The sequence below is a fragment of the Ursus arctos genome, unplaced genomic scaffold (genome assembly GCF_023065955.2).
Source record: "Ursus arctos isolate Adak ecotype North America unplaced genomic scaffold, UrsArc2.0 scaffold_5, whole genome shotgun sequence".
Taxonomy (NCBI): Eukaryota; Metazoa; Chordata; class Mammalia; order Carnivora; family Ursidae; genus Ursus; species Ursus arctos.
In genome coordinates this window covers 10,386,464-10,407,629 of record NW_026623067.1, presented here as the reverse complement: position 1 = coordinate 10,407,629, position 21,166 = coordinate 10,386,464, and the positions used below count along the sequence as shown (strand labels likewise).

At 36.3% G+C, this 21,166-nt stretch overlaps 2 protein-coding genes across 2 annotated transcripts; both read right to left on the bottom strand.

The window, feature by feature from the left end:
* Positions 1-1,425: 1,425 nt before the first annotated feature.
* Positions 1,426-2,355, bottom strand: LOC125282926 (olfactory receptor 15-like). The gene has a single exon (XM_048220754.1). It carries the CDS (start codon positions 2,353-2,355, stop codon positions 1,426-1,428), a length of 930 nt encoding a protein of 309 aa, XP_048076711.1.
* A 17,662-nt stretch (positions 2,356-20,017) lies between these two features.
* On the bottom strand, positions 20,018-20,947 carry LOC113261914 (olfactory receptor 15-like). The gene has a single exon (XM_026508225.3). It carries the CDS (start codon positions 20,945-20,947, stop codon positions 20,018-20,020), a length of 930 nt encoding a protein of 309 aa, XP_026364010.3.
* Between the last annotated feature and the right edge of the window lie 219 nt (positions 20,948-21,166).

Below are 21,166 nucleotides of genomic sequence, written 5' to 3'. Positions count from 1 at the left end.
GTGCACTGGGTGTTATATGCAAGTAATGAATCATGGAACTTTAAAAAATAAGAAAGAAAGAAAGGAAGAAAGGAAGAAAGAAAGAAAGAAAGAAAGGAAGGAAGGAAGGAAGGAAGAAAGAAAAGAAAGAAAAAGGAAGGAAGAAAAGAAAAAGAAAGAAAGAAAGAAAGAAAGAAAGAAAGAAAGAAAGAAAGAAAGAGTAAAACATGGGCAGAAGATATGAACAGACACTTCTTCAAAGAAGACATTTAAATGGCTGAGAGACACATGAAAATATGTTCAATGTCACAAGCAATCAGAGAAATACAAATCAAAACCACAATGAGATACCACCTTACCCTAGTTAGAATGGGCAAAATTAACAGGAGAGGAGACAAAAAATGCTGTTGAGGATGTGGAGAAAGGGGAACGCTTCTACTCTGTTAGTGGGAATGCAAGGTGCTACAGCCTCTCTGGAAAACAGTGTGGAGGTTCCTGAAGACATTAAAAATACAGCTACCTTACAACTGAGCAATTGAACTGCTATGTACTTACCCCAAAGATACAGATGTAGGAAAAAGAAGAGGCACATGCACCCCAATGTTCATAGCAGCAATGTCTGTAATAGCCAAATTGTGGAAGGAACTGAGATGCCCTTCAACAGATGAATGGATAGAGAAGATTTGGCTCATATACACAATGGAATATTACTCAGCCATCAGAAAGGATGAATACCCACCATTTGCATCAACATGGATGGAACTGGAGGGGATTATGCTAAGTGAAATGAGTAGAGCAGAGAAAGACAATGATCATATGGTTGCACTCATATGTGGAACATAAGGAATTGTACAGAAGACCACAGCAGAATTGTGGTGAAACTGAATGAAAAGAAACCAGAGAGGAGACAAACCGCAGAAGACTCTGGACTACTGAAAACAAACTGAAGGTTACAGAATGGAGGGGGTGGGGTATAGAAAAACAGGGTGATGGGTATTAAGGAGGGTGGCATTGTGATGGGCACTGGGTGTTACACAACTAAGGAATTGTTGAACACTACATCAAAAACTAATGATGTATTATAGGTCAACCAATTGAGCATAATAAAAAAATAAGAACAAAGGAGAAAACAAAAACAGTCACAAACAAACAAACAAACAAAAAGAAATAATAAATATTCTTCAAAAGTTAACTCTGAAAATAATATTTTCCCCTTGGCAAATATTCCGATTACTTTTTACGTGTCGAAAACTGGCATTACATATGTACAGATTGTTTTAAACAAAATGTCATGTGAAATCATAGGAATAAAGAATAAATCACAAATTACTTTCTTCAAACAAAAACTACTCTTGTTAAATATGATTCATTGACTCTCTAATTTAGAGTATGGGAACATCATGATTTTCACATCCTTTTTGTTGTTGTTGTTCAAGAGATCATTTTTCATTTGTGCATCCCTTTCTTCAGCAGTATTTGCAGAGCATGCTTCACTTCTTTGTTCCTTAGGGTGTAGATGAGAGGGTTCAATAATGGTGTGACCAAAGTATAGAAGAAAGTGAAGACCTTGCCATAATTCGAAGCAAAGTGGTTCTTAGGGTCTGTGTAAACTATGGCCACTGTCCCATAGAACATGAAAACCACAATAAGGTGGGAAGAACAGGTAGCAATGGCTTTTTTCCTTCCCTCACCTGACTGGAGTTTCCCCAAGGCTTGAGCTATGTAGCCATAAGAAGTCAAGATTAATCCCACTGGCACGATGGTGAAAAGGTCAGCACAGATGGTCATTTGCCACTCAATGGCAGAGGTTTCTCCACATGCCAGGCGTATGAAGGCGGGCACTTCACAAAGAAAATCATCCAGGTGGTGGTGAGTGCAGAACTGAAGCTGGAATGTGACAGGAGATTGAGTTACAGATTCCATCAGACCAAATAGCCAGGCTATTAGCACCAGTTTCCAACAGAACTGATGATGCATGATAATAGTATAGCGCAGGGGCTGGCAAATAGCAGCATAGCGGTCAAAGGCCATTGCCACCAACATGATACCTTCTGTTGCACCAAGACAGAGCAACACAGAGAGCTGAATGACACAGCCTGTGTAGGTGATGCTCTTGTCTGGCCCCCACAAGTTGGACAACATCTGAGGAACGGCAGCTGTAGTGAAGCAGAGATCCAAGAAGGAAAGATTGCTTAGAAAGAAGTACATGGGAGTGTAGAGACAAGGGTCCACACAAGAGAGCAAGATAATGGTTGAGTTGGAGAGGATGATCATGGTGTACAAAATGATCACTATCCAGAAAAGAATAATTTCTAGATGGGGCCATTTAGAGAAGCCGAGAAGGATGAAGCCGACTTGGAAACTGTTGTTTGTCATTGCTATTGCTTTTGACATTGGGGTTTGGACATAATTGTCAGTAAGATTTTCTGAATGAATTTCATAGAAAGGTTATACTACAGCCATTATTAGTTTCCCAGGTGGTCGTGGGGCATGGACTGTTGAAATGTTTTTCCTTGTATCATAGTGGTGGTATACAATCTCTCCTCAACACGTTGTGGCTTTTATACCAAAGTGGTGTTAATAAGACTCTGATGAGGAAAATAAAAACAAGATAAATGTAGCTAAAATTAAAGCTCCTTACCATTTAGAGCCCACTGATAAATACCTGAGGAATGCAGAGTGGGACACTCTTCAAAGAACTCATGCTGCCTTTATGTTGATGTTTCATTAGAAACTAAAAGCAAACTCATCTCAACAATAGCCAGACCTCCAATATCCTGTAAACTTCAGCATACAGAAATCCTGAGAAATTTACATTATTTCTATCCCCAGTCCTTCCACAAACTTAAAAATATGTAATTATTCACTCTTCACAATGGCAAGTGAAACTCTTTCTGCCCAAGAGTCCTGTCATGTTTTGCACCATACTACATCTAAAGATTTCTTTCTTGACTATTGCACTTGATGGGCCCCCATCAACACTACCCTGGGGATTTCTCTCTGGAATGTAATCACAGCATTCCCAATGAATACCCTTATGTAATTAACATAGGTCATAGGCTGGTGATGGGTATTAAGGAGGGCGTGTATTGCATGGTGCACTGGGTGTTATACGCAAGTGATGAATCATGGAACTTTACATCAAAAACTAGGGATGTACTGTATGGTGACTAACATAATATAACAGAAAATATTATTAAATAAAAAAAAGAAAACATACCCGTTTTTAAATGAAAAAAAAAAAGGTTGTTTAAGCTTAACTAAATTCACTTAAATTACTTTAAGTAAACAAGTTTAAAAATCGTAAGTATAGGATATAAATAAGTCAATGTGATGAATTTACTAAATGTAATTATTTTACAGTTCTGCTTCATGGGCAGGAGAGAAAGACAGTGCATTGTCAGCAGCTAAAAAATACGAACTTGGAAAATAAGACTTAGGGAAATTTTTCTGGAATATTGATTTTATGTGTTTGAGAAACTGAAGAATAATTCAGAAGAAATCAGAATGTAAGATAAGATGCAAAAGATGGTGTTTGATTAAAGAAACTGAGTTTGTATGCTTAAAAAATTTAAATTTGAAGGTGAGCAGACAATGCAAAAATTGAAACACTGGGAACTGATCTCTCTGTTTTTTATATATAGATTCTATTAAAGAGCATCTTTGGGGGTATTACTGATTTCCTGTCATGTGCCACACACCGAATGATAATGAGAGAACATACTGTGAACAAAGAGATGCTTTGTTAAACTTACAGTTTTTAATCAAACTTACAGTTGCTTTTATCAAACTTACAGTTCCATGAATGTGAGACAGGAAGTAAAGAAATGAGCAAATTACAAGGTTTCCACTATTTCTGATAATAACCACGATAAGCCAGGGGGGAAATCAGGGTATTGTAACTGAGGATACCAATGGAAGATTCAAGAGTCAAAGGAAGATCATTTCTGTCTATGGGAATATGGAGAGCAAATAGCCTGGTACTGAAGAATTGTGTTGGCTCCAAGAACTCCAGCATGCGTGGGGAAAGGCTAGACCCCTGAACTGCAAGTGGTTAGGTATGGCAGTTAAACTCAACTTCTGTGTTCGAATTTCCCACGATCATACCCTAAACTGATGTCATTTTTTTTCTCTGCAAAGCACACTGAAGTAAATACAAAATGCCTGTTTTATTCCATCAGACTGCATCACCTCTTTAGTTTTCCACAGTTTGATCAATTTATCTTCACCTAAGATGCAATACAGCATTGAACAGTGGCATCGGGACACAAATGTTCATGTAGTTCAATTGGTTTTGAAATGATCATGGGTTTGGTTTTTCCTCATGCAAAGAAAATAAATAAATTCAGATTGATGGTATTATGTGTTGTTTTCTGATAAACTTACATTGACTTATGTTTGTAAAAAATGCCTTGTTCACTCTTTGAATGAATGTTATAAACAGTATAATATCATTAAGAGATTTATGAAACAGAAAAGAAACTAAGGCAACTCTCATCCTCCCATCAAAATAATATTTACTACACAAATTTTGTTTCTTATTTGCAATACATATTGTTTAGTAACATTGATATAGTATATAAAAGCAGTTATTGTAAACAGTCACACTGAATATATATCTCTAAATAGTGTAATTATGAACATATAAACATGTACCTAATCAAGAAAACGACTCTTTTTAATACAACACTGTAATATTTTGCTTAGTAATAGAAATTATACACAATTTTTCTAAACACTCCACTTCTTAATTCTTTTTGCCTTTCAATATGAGGAATTTTAAGAAATTTACCATTCCAGTGTGATAAATGAAATACTGGGCAGTAAAATTTCTATGACAAAGCAAATCAGCGATACAATGACTCTTGCGTGTGTGTGTGTGTGTGTTCTGACATACAAATTATACAATAAATACACAGCACAGAGTTTTTACTGATGAATAACACATAATTATGATATGCATAGCTTAAAATATATGTTTTTCCATCAAGTTCCATAAAAATTAGCATAGGTTCCCTTCACATCCAGAGAAATGTTATGCCTTCTGAATTTATGGAACTCTGACCTTTTATTTCTTTATATTCTAACTATTCCATCTTAAAAATGGCATTGCCTGCATTACCTCTTTATTATAAGAAACAAACTGAGGGCTGCTGGAAGGGAGGTTGGCAGGGGGGCTGGGTTAACTGTGTGATAGGCATTAAGGGAGGCCCTTGATGTAATGAGCCCTGGGTGTCTATGTAACTGATGAATCAGTAAACTCTACCTCTGAAGCAAATAATACACTGTATGTTAATTAATAGATTTTAAATAAATTAAAAAATGGTGCTACCTGTTTGGAAAGCAGATCGGTGGCAGAGTTGGCCAAACATAAGCCTGCTGGTGAGTCACCTGTGGACCTTCCTGCCTGAGATCTTCTCTTAGGCTCCCTTATTCTGAATGACTCCCCAGTTAAATATATGGCATTGTGTGGACATTAAACGATAGGCAGAAAAGGTCTGAACACTTTTTTTTCCATTTTGGGAAAAAAATAGGAGCACAGAGGGGACTGGGAGTCTCAGCATGTCCCTGGGGATCTATCTCTGAAGGCAATTAGATATCAGTCCCAAAATTTTACAGAGATGTAGACAATGAAAAACACACTTCCCTGGTTTTTAGTAATGAACTGAGATAACACATTAACTGTTTTCAGTAGACTGTTTTAAAGTGATCCTCAAAGACATAATTAAGCAATTTGTTAATTATATATCCTGTAAGTTTTGCCACTCTTTAGTTTATTCATTCACAGTATAAATATTCACCATCACTGTATGGGTTATTAGATAATTGGCACAAAGGAAAATCAGAAAGAATTAAAACAATACTCTTTTATCAGTCTAATATTAATTGTGTGTGCTTTTTATTACAAAAATAGTCGGAAGGGAATGAAATGATGGGTAACAAAGATATACAGGACTGTTAAACTGTTCATTAATTGTTCTATCAAAGCTGCATACAATATATGAATGTCTTAAACACATTTTAAAAGCAATTTGTGAATAAAATTCAATAATACCTTAAAAAATCAATGTATTACTTTAAAGTATAAAACATTGACCTTTAGGCAGCATCACATATCGAAAGTAAAATTAGTGAAGCAATCAATAGGAAAGCATAATAAAATCATATTAGGAAGTTACAACATGATATATACATATTTAAAATTGTTTTCTTTTAAAAGTGTGAACATGATATTTCTGTGAAATAGTATTAAAATACTATACATGAGACATACAAAGAGAAATAGAGGGATGCCTGGGTGGCTCAGTCTTTAAGCATCTGCCTTCAGCCCAAGGTATGATCCCAGGGGTGGTGTTGAGCCCTGCATCGAGCTCCCTGCTCTGCTTGGAGCCTGCTTCTTCATCTCCCATTCCCCCTGCCTGTGTTCCCTCTCTTGCTGGCTGTGTCTCTCTCTGTCAAAGAAATAAATGAAATCTTGAAAACAAACAAACAAACAAACAAACAAAAAAAAACCCGAAGAGAAATAGAAAACAAAAAGAGTGATTAATTTTGATCCAGATTAATATTGCTTACTAGTATAATATAATAAAATATTATTATAAAAAGAAATAAAGAAATTAATAAGCAAAAAATAAAATAAAAATTATCTTTGGAAATGAAGACTAGATAACAGCTAAAACCGGTTAAGACCAGGAAAAGATGCTCAGAAATCTCCAAGAAAAAAAAAAATCAGAAAAAAGATAAGATAAAAAGCAAATGACAGAATTGTAAACTAAATTAAAAAAAATCAAACATAAAATAGAATTACTATGTTTGAAAAAATATAAGTAACTAATATAATGAAACATACTCCTATATTTCAAAATGTGATAAACATTACAAATATCTATATATTCTGGAAATAAGTATGGGATTATAAGAAAAATTGGAGAATCTCTGAGAGATCGGAGGGGAAATTTCAGGTCATCTACTTGGAGTCAAATGAGATGATTAGTGCATTTTCTTTAATAACAGAAAATAATAAAAAAATATAGCAGCATTTACCAAAGTTTTAGTGCCTTATCTTTTAAATAGGAAATGTTCTCTAATGTTTAAAGAATACATTTAGTTTTTTCCAAGTTTGTTGAGATTAACTTATATTTATTACCATATTATTATTGCCATTGTGTTAGATAATATTTCCATCACATCACAGAACTACCATAATTTTTGTGGTGTGAACATTTAAGATATACTCTCTTAGGACACGTCAAGAGTATAATACACTATTATTAACTATAAACCTCATTCTGTACATTAGATATCAGACATATTTATCTGCCAACTAAAAGTTTGCCTTCTTTGAATAATAACTGCCCATGAATAATAACTTCCCCAGATCCTTGGTAACCACCTTTCTACTCTCTCTAGATATATTCAGATTTTTCAGATTCCTTACAATTGTCTTAAATATATTACTTAGGATAACGTTATCAAGTTTGACTCATGTCACAAATTAGAGAATTTCCTTTCATTGAAGAATATATATATATGTGTATAATATATATATTAATATATACATATATGTTTACATATGTTTTTTGTTGTTTTTGTTTTGCTTTGTGGGTATAATGAAACTTACATAAAACACCTTATAGATATTACAGTCTATTTTATATTATAACAACTTAACACTAATTACATATAAAAATCACCATTTTACTCCACCCTTTTGTATCTTTTCAAGGCATAATTTTTCTATTTGTATATTTGTTAACTGATTATAGTAGTTATATATACTGTTGTTACTCTTGTCCTTTAACCTTTACACTATAATTATGTGATTAACATACCATCATATTAAAATATTAGATTTTTCTTAATTTGACTATATGTTTGCTTTTACTATGGTCTTGCATATTTTCATAACTAATGTATAGAATTCTTGAATGTTGAATACATCATATTGTTGCCTGAAACTAATATAACACTCTATGTCAACTATACTTCAGTTAAAAAATCTAGGAGCTCCAAAACACAGAAACACTCAAATATGTAATTAAGTATAAAAAAAGAGATAAAGGGGGAGAAAGGGTGTTTGATAAAAAGAAGCAGCATAGTGAAAAGAAGTTTTCGGAAAATAAACTACATACATATGTGTGTTTATATACATGAAAATATCTGTTTACGTCTATCATATATTTATAAATATAAATGAGGCATACCTCTATTAAAGGTAAAAGAGCATTATATTTGATTAAAAACAACTAAAATTATGTTGTAATGATTAATACATCGCTAGTGGATACTGTGATTGTCCTGCTTGTCATTAAGTAGCTCCCAAGTCCTTTGAATGTGCTTTTCTCCACTATTAAGGCTGGAAAGCTAAAATTTAGGCACACAGATTCCCCTGTATCTGAGATTTCACCTGCCATTTAAGTTCTATGAATGAAGTGATTGTGAGGAGACTTAAAAGTTGGTGGAGGCCACCTTCTCACTTGGCTTTTTTTTTCCTGTTAGAATGGAGACTTTATTTTTCCTACAATAGCATTTTTGTGTAACTGAAAAGAAGGAACAACAGAAATACCATAACAATAACAATAAAATCAAATAGGTCAATACAAATCTCATTTGGATTGTTTTAAGATTTTCAAATATTTTGAATAAAATCTAAAATCTCACATTTACCATGTTGAGACTCCCATCCAGGTTTGTTGTGCCCATTTGTGGAGTGTGGTGATGCTTTCTATTAACGTTGCACATTTTTGTGGACCTTTATTTCTGTGTGGTGTATGATGTTTCTTTTTTGGAGGGGTTTCTTTCCTTCCTATTTTGTAATTTGTTATTCTTACAATTTGAATTACTTTAATCAGTTAACACCTCCCTGAAAATTTTGTTTCAAAACAACAAAATAAAGGTTGTTTCTACGACTTCATGTTTTATTATGATGATTTACAGGATATTTCTCATTTCACCTTAAAAATGCCCCGTACAGTAGAAATGCTCATTGGCTAGAACAAGCCCTCGAGGGCCTATTCTCTCCTACCTCACCAAACACGTTTTACTTTTTCCATTCTCTAGTCTACCAAGTCTACTCTATTTCTTCTTAAGGACATTACTATTGTTATTTTTCTTCTTCTAGAAAACTGTACTCCTCCTTCTTTTTAACGAATAGTTACTGATATTTACAGGAGTAAACCAATATTTACAAGTCCTTTTCTTTTCCTTAAGAAAACAATACCTTCTCAGAGAGCTTTCTCAATTCAACTTTCCTCCAGTACATTTATAGTCCAATATTCTGTTTTAAAGTCTAATCAATACTACATCATGATTCATTTCTTCATTTTATCTAACAGCCGAAATGTTCTTGGATGTTTAGTTTTAAGCACATCTTCTAGAAATAGTGTTTATTTATTTACTTATTTATTTAATTTTTCTTTTTATTATATTTTATCTTTTTATTTAAATTCCATTAGTGAACATATACTACATGTTTAATTTCAGATGTAGTGTTTGATAATTCATCAGTTGCATATAACCCACAGAGCTCATCACATCATGTGCCCTTCTTAATAAATATAGTAGTGGTGTCTCATTTTTTACTTTTTCGTGTTTCATGTTTTTATTTGAAGTCTAGTTAGTCACATATAGGGTAATATGGGTTTTAGGAGTAGAATTTTGTGATTCATCACTTATAAGTAACACCCAGTGCTCAACACAAGTGCACTCCTTAATGCCCATCACATTTACCCTCTCCTCCCCTTCAATGCCCTCCATCAACCCTCAGTTTATTCTCTATAGTTAAGAATACCTTATGGCTTTCCTCCCTCTCTCTCTCTTTTTTTCCTCCCCCTATGTACATCTGTTTCGTTTCACAAACTTCACATGGGAGTGAAATCATATGTTATTTGTCTTTCTCTAACTGACTTATTTCACTTAGCATAACATAATGTATAATTAGATTGCATTAATTTACTCTTTATGACTCTGATAACTTTCCAATTTTATCCACTTTTCTGTGGTGCCACACATGTTTTGACTGCTTTCTATGTGTATTGTACCTTCATTTTTATTTACACTGTGTCCTTCCTTCCATTTTAACAAGCATGTTTCCATTGGTTTGAATAATTGAATATCTATTACATACATACCAATTATTATTATTTTTCGGTTTCAGAAGTCCATTTTACTCATAATTTTTGGCGTGACCATGGAAAAGCATGTATTAACTTACATTTTTCATACACACACACTTGTCTTTCCTTAAAAGAAATGTTATGTGTTAATTTTGTTTTCTATCCTCTCCCATGTTTTATGTTGAATATTTGGGGAATTTAGTTTCAGATTTTACAAGCATATTACATATATGAATCTACATGAAATGTTTTTCAAAAATGGATAATAATCTTACATATTTCTACACTCAATTTCTTTGTTATAAAACAAATTACAGTGAGAGGAGGGAAAATAGCAGAAGTGTAGGGGACCCTTGTTTCATCTGGTCCCTTGAATTCAGCTAGATAGCTAACATTATCATTCTGAGCACCTGTGAATTGAAGCTGAGATATAAGAAAAGAATTGCCACAATTCTACAAATAGAAAAGTGACCAGTTTTTGCAAGGTGGAGGTTTGGAGAAGTGAATCTGAGGGGATGTATAAGAAGATAAACCATGGGGGGCCAGGGAGGCTGTTTAGCCAGCTACTGGAAAGTGATGCAGCAGAGTGCAAAATTGGAACTTTTAGAAGTCTGCTCTTGTGAGGGACTCCCTGCCTGAAAGGTGCTCAGGTGGCCAACTGGGACAGAATCCTAGGTGGGACAGTGTGGTCTCAGGATCCCCAGGGTCACAAAAAAAATGGAGTGCCTGAGTCAGCAGAGTTCCCAAGCATTGTTGTCCATCAGCAAGTCTGGGAGTGGGCTCTCAGCTCCATGTTGCCATAAACGAGGAACCGGGCACAATCAAGTGACCCCTCTCTAAGCAGGGGCCCAGCAAGTGACAGAACTGCAGTGAAACCCCTGTCCCTCCCATCGGAGGAGCAGTATGGGTGTGCCCACAATTGGCAAATGCTCTCCAAGCAGGGGCCCAGCAAACAGCAGAACCCTGGGGAGAACCACCATTCTTCCCAAGGGAGGAATGGCACTGGTGCACAGGGCTAGAGTCTGCAGAGTTTGCCACACATAAAAGTGATGGACTGCTTTTCCCTGAGGGTACACTGAAGAGTGGGGGCACCATCCGTCAGCTCCAGGGCTGGGGAATGGGGCACCACCATTTTCATTTTCATCCTCTAAGGCAGCACAGAAAGCCTTCAGGGAACAAAAGCCACATAGAGAAACCTGAAGCAACTTACACTGAAACCAGCCCCCTGGCTAGGGTGGTGTAACTCAGTCCAGGCAAAGACACCTGAGAATCAGTGCAACAGGTCCCTCCCCAAGAAGAGCATTGGGATAATCAGGTGAATACCAAGTTTATAGATCACTCAACTCTGAACAACTCCTGCCTAGGGGAAAATATAGAATTTGAGGGTTTTCTCATCATTCTTTAGTCTTTCAGTTGAAATTTCTTTTTTTTTCTTTTTTTCCTTTTCAACTAGTTTCTTATTTTTTTGACAATTTTTAAGCCTTTTTAATTTGCATTTTACATATACATTTTACAAATATATTCTTCATATTTGGCTTCCTTTCATTGCATTTCATTTTATTTTTGCATATATATATATATATATATATACATAAATTTTATTTTCGCATATATATATATTACTCTTTTGTTACAAATTTGGAATTTAGTGTCTTCAAACAAACAAATGAAAATACACCCAGGACCAAGTGAATCACCATATTTTGTCTACATTTGATTATATTCTCTTTTGACCTTTTTTTACCTTTTTGGTTTCTGATCTCTTCTGATTTTCTAGTGTATATTTCAATAGGGTTGTGGTAGATACTTTTATTTTTTTATATATTTATTTATTTATTTATTTTTTGTTGTTCTTGTGGTTCTTTTGTTCATCTACTCTTCCCTGGACAAAATGACCAGCAGGAAAAATTCCCAGAAAAGAGAACAAGACGCAGTACTCGCTCCTAGTGGGTTCATAAACACGGATATTGGTACAATGCTGGACCTAGAATTCAGAATAATGATCATAAAGTTACTAGCTGGGCTTAAAAACAACACAGAGGATCCCTTTCTGGAGAAATAAAATAACTAAGATTGAATCAGGTTGAAATCAAAAAGGGTATTGCTGAGATGCAATCAAAAATGGAGACTCCTACAGCTAGGATACATGAGGCACAAGGGAGAGTCAGTGACATAGAAGACAAAATGATGGAAAGTAAGGAAGCTGAGGAAAGGAGAGAAAAACAATATTGGATTATGAGGGGAGGCTTCAAGAAATCAGTGATACCATAAAACAAAACAATATTAGAATAATTGGGGTCTGAGAGGAAGAGGAGAGACAGAGAGAGAGACTGAAGGTATATATGAGCAAATCATAGCTGAGAACATCCCTAATCTGGGGAAGAAATAGGAATTCAAGTCCAGAGGGTAAAGAGAACCCCCTTCAAAATGTATAAAAATAGATCAACACCCCAACATATAATAGTGACGCTTGCACATTTCAGAGAGAAAGAGAAAATCCTGAAAGCAGCTCCAGACAAGAAGTCCTTAACCTACAAAGGTGGGAATATTAGACTGGTAGAAGACCTACCCACAAAGACCTGGGAGGCCAGAAAGGGCTGGCATGATATATTCAGAGTACTCCATTAGAAAACCATGCAGCCAAGAATTTTTTATCCAGCAACTCTGCCATTCAGAACAGAAGGAGATAAAGAGCTTCCTGGACAAACAGAAACTAACACGTGGTTTGATGAGCACTGGGTGTTATACTCAACTAATGAATCACTGAGCTCTGCATCAAAACCTACTGATGTAGTTTATGTCTGCTAATTGAATTTAAATGAAATAAATAAGAGGAGGAGGCAAGATGGCAGAGGAGTGGGAGATCCCATTTCAACTGTTCCCCTGAATTTAGCTGGATATCTATCAAACCATTTTGAACACCCAGAATATCAGCCTGAGATGTAAGAATACATATCTGGATCTCTACAAGCAGAAAAGCGACTGCTTTTTGCAAGGTAGGACATGGGGAGTTGTGAATCAGCAGGGAGATGTTGGAAGATAGAATGAAGGAGGAGAGAAACTCTATAAGCTGGTTCCTGGAAAGTGATAGAACACTGGAACTCATACTTGGAACCCTTAGAAATCTGCTCTAGTGAGAGACATCCCTCTATGAAATGGGCTTCTGAAATGAAAAGGCAGAAATCTAGGTAGGTCATTGTGGTCTCAGGATATGAGGAACAACAGAGCAAAAGGGGGGTTGCTGAAGCATTAGTGTGTCCAAGCAGTGGAGCCATGAAGGTGGCTGTGGTCAGCAAGCCCAAGAAGGGACTCTCAGCTCGGATTGCCAAAAACCATGAGCTGGGCTGGTTGATAATCATTCTTCTGTTGGGAAGTCTGAAAAAAATCTGGGACTTGCACCTGAGGTCAGGCAAAAACTTGCAAAGCGGTAGTGGCTTGATAGGACTTTAGAGCAGCACCCAAAGGATCCAGGAGCTTCAGGTTCCAACGCAACCACATGTCAACTGGCGGTCTTAGAATCACAAAGGGCAGTGGAACTCCTCGGCCCCAAGAATACCTCTGAGAGAGTTACTCTGAACACATACCATGGGAGGCTGTGGCTTTCGGTGCGCATATATAAGAGGAAACAATTTGTCTTAGAGGGTTTATTAAAGAAGGCAGATTATGAATTTGTGCTCTGGGCCAGAGGTTTGGTCAAGGCCATTTTTGCTCTGATCCTCTGAGGAGTCACAGAAAGCCCCCAGGGAACAGAAGCCACAAGAGGAACGGTTTTCACTCAGACCATCACCTGACACGAGGTGGGGCAACTCCACCCAGGCAGGGTTACCTGAGAAAGAGATCAGCAATCCAACCCCCCCCCCCAAAGGCAGGTAGGAAGAACAGATGGACGACAATCCTATGTATCCTATAAGACTGTAAAATCCCAATGGCAGGGAAAAATTGTATTTTGAGTTCTAGGGGAGTACTTATGATTTATTTTTCAGATAAAATTTGCCTTTTATTTATTTATGTTTTTATGCCTTTTTTTTTGCTTTTTACCTTCTGATTTCAACTAGACATTTATTCTATCAACTTATATTTCATACTTTCTTTTTACTTGTATTTTTTCACACCTATTTATTATAGTTATATGCTTTATTTTAGATTGTTGTCACTCTATTCAATTTTATGTTTATGTGTGCATATATATACATATATACGTGTGTGTGTGTGTGTGTGTGTGCAAGTTTATTTTCCTTGTGATTTTGGGAAGTACTGTCCTCTAACATACAGACCAAAATTACAGCCAGGAACAACTGAAACACCCTGATTTGTCCACACTGAGAGATTATAGCCCCACTACAGTTACTCACCTTTTTATTTCCATTTAAATTTTTTAAATTTTATTCTTCTGTCTCATTTTGGGTTTGTTTTTTTGTGGTGGTTTCCCACTGCTCCAGATTTTGCTAGGGTGTATCTTGTTTGAGTCATGGTTGATATTTTGGACTCTGTTTATTCACTCAACCATCTCCCAATAGAATGACTAGGAGGAGTGACTCTCAATGAGCAAAAGAAACAGAGACAATGTCCTATGATACAGCATTAATAGATATGGATATAAGCAAGATGTCAGAGATGGATTGAGGAGAGCAAACATAAAGTCAATAGTTAAGGTTGAAAAAGCATTAGTGATAATATAGAATCTCTAAAAGCAGAAATGAGATATAATCAGGTCAAACTAAAAAAAATACTATGAATGAGATGAAGTCTAAATAGGATTCTCTAACAGCCAGGGTAAATGAGACAGATGAGAAAATAAACGATCTACAATATAAGCTGATTGAAAGGAAGGAAGTTGAGGAAAAGAGAGACAGGCTGCTACAGGACATGAGAAAATGATTGGAAATATTAATGATTCCATGAAATGTTCCCATATAAGAATTATTGGGATCCCTGAGGGGTGGAGAGAGAGAGAGAGAGAGAGAGAGAGAGAGAGATGTCTAGAAGGTATATTTGAGCTTATCATACCTGAGAACTTTGCTAATCTGTGGAAATAAAAAAACATTTGAGTCCAAGCAAGAAAGAGGACTCCTCTTCCCCCCTCCCCCCAAAATTGGATCAACAACAGGATGTGTAATAGTGAAGCTTGCAAATTTTACAGCCAAAGATACCATCCTGAGAGTAGCTAGAGAGATAGGTTCTTTACATATGGAGGGATGAACATCAAAATAACATCACACCTGTCCACAGAATCTAGCAAGCCAGAAAGGGCTGGCATGATGTATTCAGGGCCATACATGAAAGAACATGCAGCCAAGAATACTTTATCCAGTAAGGTTGTTATTCAGAACAGATGGAGAGAGAAAGAGCTTTCAGGACAAACAGAAACTGAAGAATGTGTGACCATAAAGTCAGCCCTACAAGAAATATTAGGGTGTAAGTGAAGGGAGACCCCAAGAGTCACATAGATCAGAAAGAAACAGAGAAAAATCTAGAGAAACAGGGACTTTACAAGCAATAGAGTGGTACTAAATTTATATCTTTTATTAGTTACTCTACATGTAAATGGGCTGAATGCTCCCATGAAAAGATACACGATTTCAGATTGTATAAAAAAGCAGGACCCACCCATACACTGTCTACAAGAGGCTCATTTCAAAATCAAAGACACCTCCAGTTTGAAAGTGAGGGGATAGAGATCCATTTACCATGCTAATGGACCTCAAAAGAAAGCTGGGGTAGCAATCCTCATATCTGACAAATTAGATTTCAAACCAAAGACCATAGTAAGAGATGTAGAGGGACACTATATCATACTTACAGGTTCTCTCCAACAAGAAGACCTAACAGTTGTAAATATCTATGCCCCCGACATGGGAGCAGCCAATTATATAAACCAATTAATAACCAAAATAAAGAAACATATGGATAATAATACAATGATAGTAGGAGACTTAAATACTCCACTCTCAGCAATGGACACATCATCTAAGCAGAAGATCAACAAAGAAACAAGAGCTTTGAAGGATACTTTGGACCAGATGGACTTTGTAGATATATACAGAACATTCTATCCTAAAACAATAAAATACTCATTCTTCTCGAAGGCACATGGAACTTTCTTCAGAATTGATCATATAATGGGTCACAAATCAGTTCTATACCAGAAGATTGAGATTATCCCATGCATATTTTCAGACCACAGTGCTTCAAAACTGGAGCTGAACCAGAAGAAGAAATTTGGAAGGAACGAAAATACTTGGAAGTTAAAGAGCATCATACTAAATAATGATAGGATCTATCAGGAAATTAATGAAGAACTTAAACAATTCATTGAAACTATTGAGAATGAAAACATATTGGTCCAAAACCTATGAGATATTGCAAAGGAAGTCCTATGAGAGAAGTATATAGACATCTAAGACACTATCAAAAAAATTAGAAAAATCCCAAATACACAAGCTAACCTTACCCTTAAAAGACCTGGAGAAAGAACAGCAAATAAGACCTAAGCCAAACAAGAAAAGAGAAATCATAAAGATTAGAGCAGAAATCATTGAAATAGAAACCAGAAAAGCAGTAGAATGGATCAACAAAACTAGAAGTTTGTTCTTTGAAAGAATTAATAAGATTGATTAACCTCTAACCAGACTTGTCCAAGAGAAAATGGAAAGGATCCAAATCAATAAAATCCTGAATGAAAGGGGAGAGATAACAACTAATACCAAGGAAAGAGAAACAATTATTAGAAATTATAACCAGCAATTATATGTCAAAAATTAAGCTATCTGGAAGAGATGGGTGCATTCCTGGACACTTGTAAACCACCAAGCCTGAAAGAGGAAGAAATAGACAATCTGAACAGACCAATAACCATCAAGGAAATTTAAGCAGTCATCAAAAACCTCTAAAAAAATGAGTCCTGGGCCAGGTGGCTTCCCAGGGGAATTTTACCAAACACTTAAAGCAGAAATCATACCTATTCTACTGAAGTTGTTTCCAAAAAAATGAATGGAAGGAAAACTTCCAAACTCATTCTATGAGGCCTGCATTACCCTGATCCCAAAACCATATAAGAGCATCAACATAAAGGAGAATTACAGACCAATATCCCTGATGCACATGAATGCCCAAATCCTCAACAAGACAGTAGCCAATAAAATCTAGCAGTAGATTAAAAGGATTATCCATCACAACCAGGTGGGTTTTATTCCTGGGATGCAAGAGTCTCAATCTTCACAAGTCAAGCAATGTGATAGAGCACATTAATAAAGAAGACACCATATGGTCCTTTCCATTGATGCAGAAAATTGTTTGAGAAATACAGACAGCGTCTTTTCCTGATCAAAACTCTCCACAGTGGAGGGATAGAGGGAGCATTCCTCAATATCATAAAAAGCCATTTACGAAAAGCCCACCATGAAAATCATTCTCAATGGGGAAAAGCTAATATCTTTCCCTTAAGAATAGGAACAACACAGGGATGTCCACTCTCAACACTATTGTTCAACACAGTAGTAGAAGTCCTAGACACAGGAATGACAGAAGAAAAAGAAATGAATGGCATTCAAATTGGCAAAGAAGAAGTAAAACTCTCTTCCCAGATTACATGATACTTTATGTGGAAAACCTGAGAGACTCTACCCCCAAATTACTGGGACTCATACAGCAATTCAGCAATGTGACAGAATACAAAATAAATGCACTGAAATGAGTTGCCTTTTTATACATGAAAACATGCCTGAAGAATGAGAAATTAAAGAATTAATCCCATTTACAATTATACCAAAAAGGAAAAGATACATAAGAATAACCCTAACCAAAGAGGTAAAGGATCTGTACTCTAGAAACTACTGAACACTTATGAAAGAAATAGAGGAAGACACAAAGATTTGGAAAAATATTCTATTCTCATGGATTGGAAAAATAAATATCATGAAATTGTCTATGCTGCCCAGAGAAATCTACACATTCAATGCAATCCCTATCAAAATACCATTGACTTTTCTCACAGAGCTGGCACAAACAATCCTAAAATTTGTATGAACCAGAAAAGTTCCTGAATTGCCAGAAGAAAGCTGAAAAAGGAAACGAAAGCTGGGGGTATCACAATGCCTGACTTCAAGCTATATTACAAAAGTGTGATCAACAAGACAGCATGATATTGGCAAAAAAGAGACACATAGATCAATGGAACAGAATAGAGATCCCAGAAATGGAACTTCAACTCTATGGTCAACTAATCTTTGACAAAGCAGGAAAGAATATTCAATCAAAAGAAGAGAGTCTCTTCAATAAATGGTGATGGGAATATTGGACAGTCACATGCAGAAGAATGAATCTGGACCATTTTCTTACACCATACACAAAGATAAACTCAAAGTGGATGAAAGACTTCAATGTGAGACAGGAATCCATCAACATCCTAGAGGAGAATTTGGGCAGTAATCTCTTCAACATTAGCCACAGTGACTTGTTTCAAGATACTTCCCTAAAGGCAAGGGAAACAAAAGGAATGAATTATTGGGATTTCATCAACTTAAAACCTTCTGCACAGCAAAGGAACCAGTCAACAAAACTAAGAGGTAACACATAAAATGGGAGGAGAGATTTGTAAATGACATTATGGATAAAAGACTAGTATCCAAGTTCTCTAAGGAACTTCTCTAACTCAACAGCCCCCAAACAGATAATCCTATCAAAAATGCACAGAAAACATGAACAAACACTTCTTCAAAGAAAACACAGAAATGGCTGACAGACACATGAAAATATGTTCAATGTCACTAGCTTTCAGGGAAATACAAATCAAAACCACAATGAGATACCACCTTAACCTAGTTAGAATGGGCAAAATTAACAAGAGAGGAGACAACAAATGTTGTTGAGATTGTGGAGAAAGGGGAACTCTCCTACCCTGATAGTGGGAATGCAAGGTGCTACAGCCTCTCTGGAAAACAGTATGGAGGTTGCTGAAGATGTTAAAAATACAGCTACTTTACATTTGAACAATTGAACTGCTATGTATTTACCTGAAAGATACAGATGTAGGAAAAAGAAGAGGCATATTCGCCACAATGTTCATAGCAGCAATGTCTGTAATAGCTAAACTGTGGAAGGAACCGAGATGCCCTTCAACAGATGAATGGATAGGGAAGACTTGGCTCATATATACAAGGTAAGATTACTCAGCCATCAGAAAGGATGAATACCCACCATTTGCATCGACATGGATGGAACTGTAGGGGATTATGCTACGTGAAATAAGTAGAGCAGAGAAAGACAATGATCATATGGTTTCACTCATATGCATAACATAAGGAATAGTACAGAAGACCAAAGCAGAAGGGAGGTGAAACTGAATGAAAAGAAACCAGAGAGGAGACAAACCACGAAATACTCTGGACTTCTGGAAAGAAACTGAAGATTACAGAATTTAGGGGTTGGGGAATGGCGTAACAAGGTGATGGATATTACGGAGGGTGCCCGTGGTGATGGTCACGGCGTGTTATACACAACTAAGGAACTGTTGAACACTACATCAAAAACTAACGCTGTATTATATGTTGCCCAACTGAGCATAATAAAAAAATAAATATATAAGAACAAAGGAGAAACAAAAACAAAACAACCAAAAAAAAAAGAAAAATATTCTTCAAAAGTTAACCAAAAATAATATTTCCCCCCTAGCACATATTCTAATACTTTTTACATGTCAAAAACTGCTAACATAGTATAATAAAAAAAAAAACCTGCATTATATATGTACGATTGTTTTAAACAAAAGGTCATGTGAAATCATAGGAATAAAGAATAAGTCACAAATTATTCTTCTGAACAAAAACTGCTGTTTTGTAAAATAATGATTCAATGACTCTCTCATTTAGAGTATGAGAACATCATGATTTTTGACATCCTTTTGTTGTTGTTCAATAGGTCGTTTTTCATTTGTGTATCCCTTTCTTCAACAGTCTTTGCAGAGCATCCTTCACTTCTTTGTTCCTTAGGGTGTAGATGAGAGGGTTCAATAATGGTGTGACCAAAGTATAGAAGAAAGTGAAGGCCTTGCCATAATTTGAAGCAAAGTCATTCTTAGGGTCTGTGTAAACTATGGCCACTGTCCCATAAAACATGAAGACCACAGTAAGGTGGGAAGAACAGGTGGCAATGGCTTTTTTCCTTCCCTCCTCTGACTGGAGTTTCCCCAAGGCTTGAGCTATGTAGGCATAAGAAGTCAGGATCATTCCCACTGGCATGATGGTGAAAAGGTAAGCAGAGATGGTAATTTGCCACTCAATGGCAGAGGTTTCTCCACATGCCAGGCGTAGGAAGGTGGGCACTTCACAAAGAAAATCATCCAGGTGGTGGTGAGTGCAAACAGGAAGCTGGAATGTGATGGGAGATTGGATTACAGATTCCATCAGGCCAGACAGCCAGGCTATTATCACCAGTTTCCAACAGAACCGATGATGCATGATGATGGTATAGCGCAGGGGCTGGCAAATAGCAACATAGCGGTCAAAGGCCATCACCACCAACATGATACCTTCTGTTGCACCAAGACAGAGCAACACAGCAAGTTGAATGACACAGCCTGTGTAGGTGATGCTCTTGTCTGGCCCCCACAAATTAGACAACATCTGAGGCACAGCAGTTGTAGTGAAGCAGAGATCCAAGAAGGAAAGATTGCTAAGAAAAAAGTACATGGGAGTGTAGAGACGAGGATCCACACAAGAGAGCAAGATAATGGTTGAGTTGGAGAGGATGATCATGGTGTACAAAATGATCACTATCCAGAAAAGAATAATTTCTAGATGGGGCCATTTAGTGAAGCCGAGAAGGATGAAGCCAACTTGGAAACTGTTGTTTGTCATTGCTATTGCTTTTGACATTGGGGTTTGGACATAATTGTCAGTAAGATTTTTTGAATGAATTTCACAGAAAGGCTATAGTACAACCATTATTACTTTCCCAGGTGGTCTTGGGACATGGAACGTTTGGATAATTTTCCTTGTATCATAGTGGTGGTATACAATCTCTCCTCCATACATTTGTGGTTTTTATACCAAAGTGGTGTTAATAAGACTCTGATG

What these genes read in the sequence shown, in the direction of transcription:
- LOC125282926 (XM_048220754.1), bottom strand. Translation starts at nt 2,355, where the DNA reads ATGACAAACAACAGTTTCCAAGTCGGCTTCATCCTTCTCGGCTTCTCT.
- LOC113261914 (XM_026508225.3), bottom strand. Translation starts at nt 20,947, where the DNA reads ATGACAAACAACAGTTTCCAAGTTGGCTTCATCCTTCTCGGCTTCACT.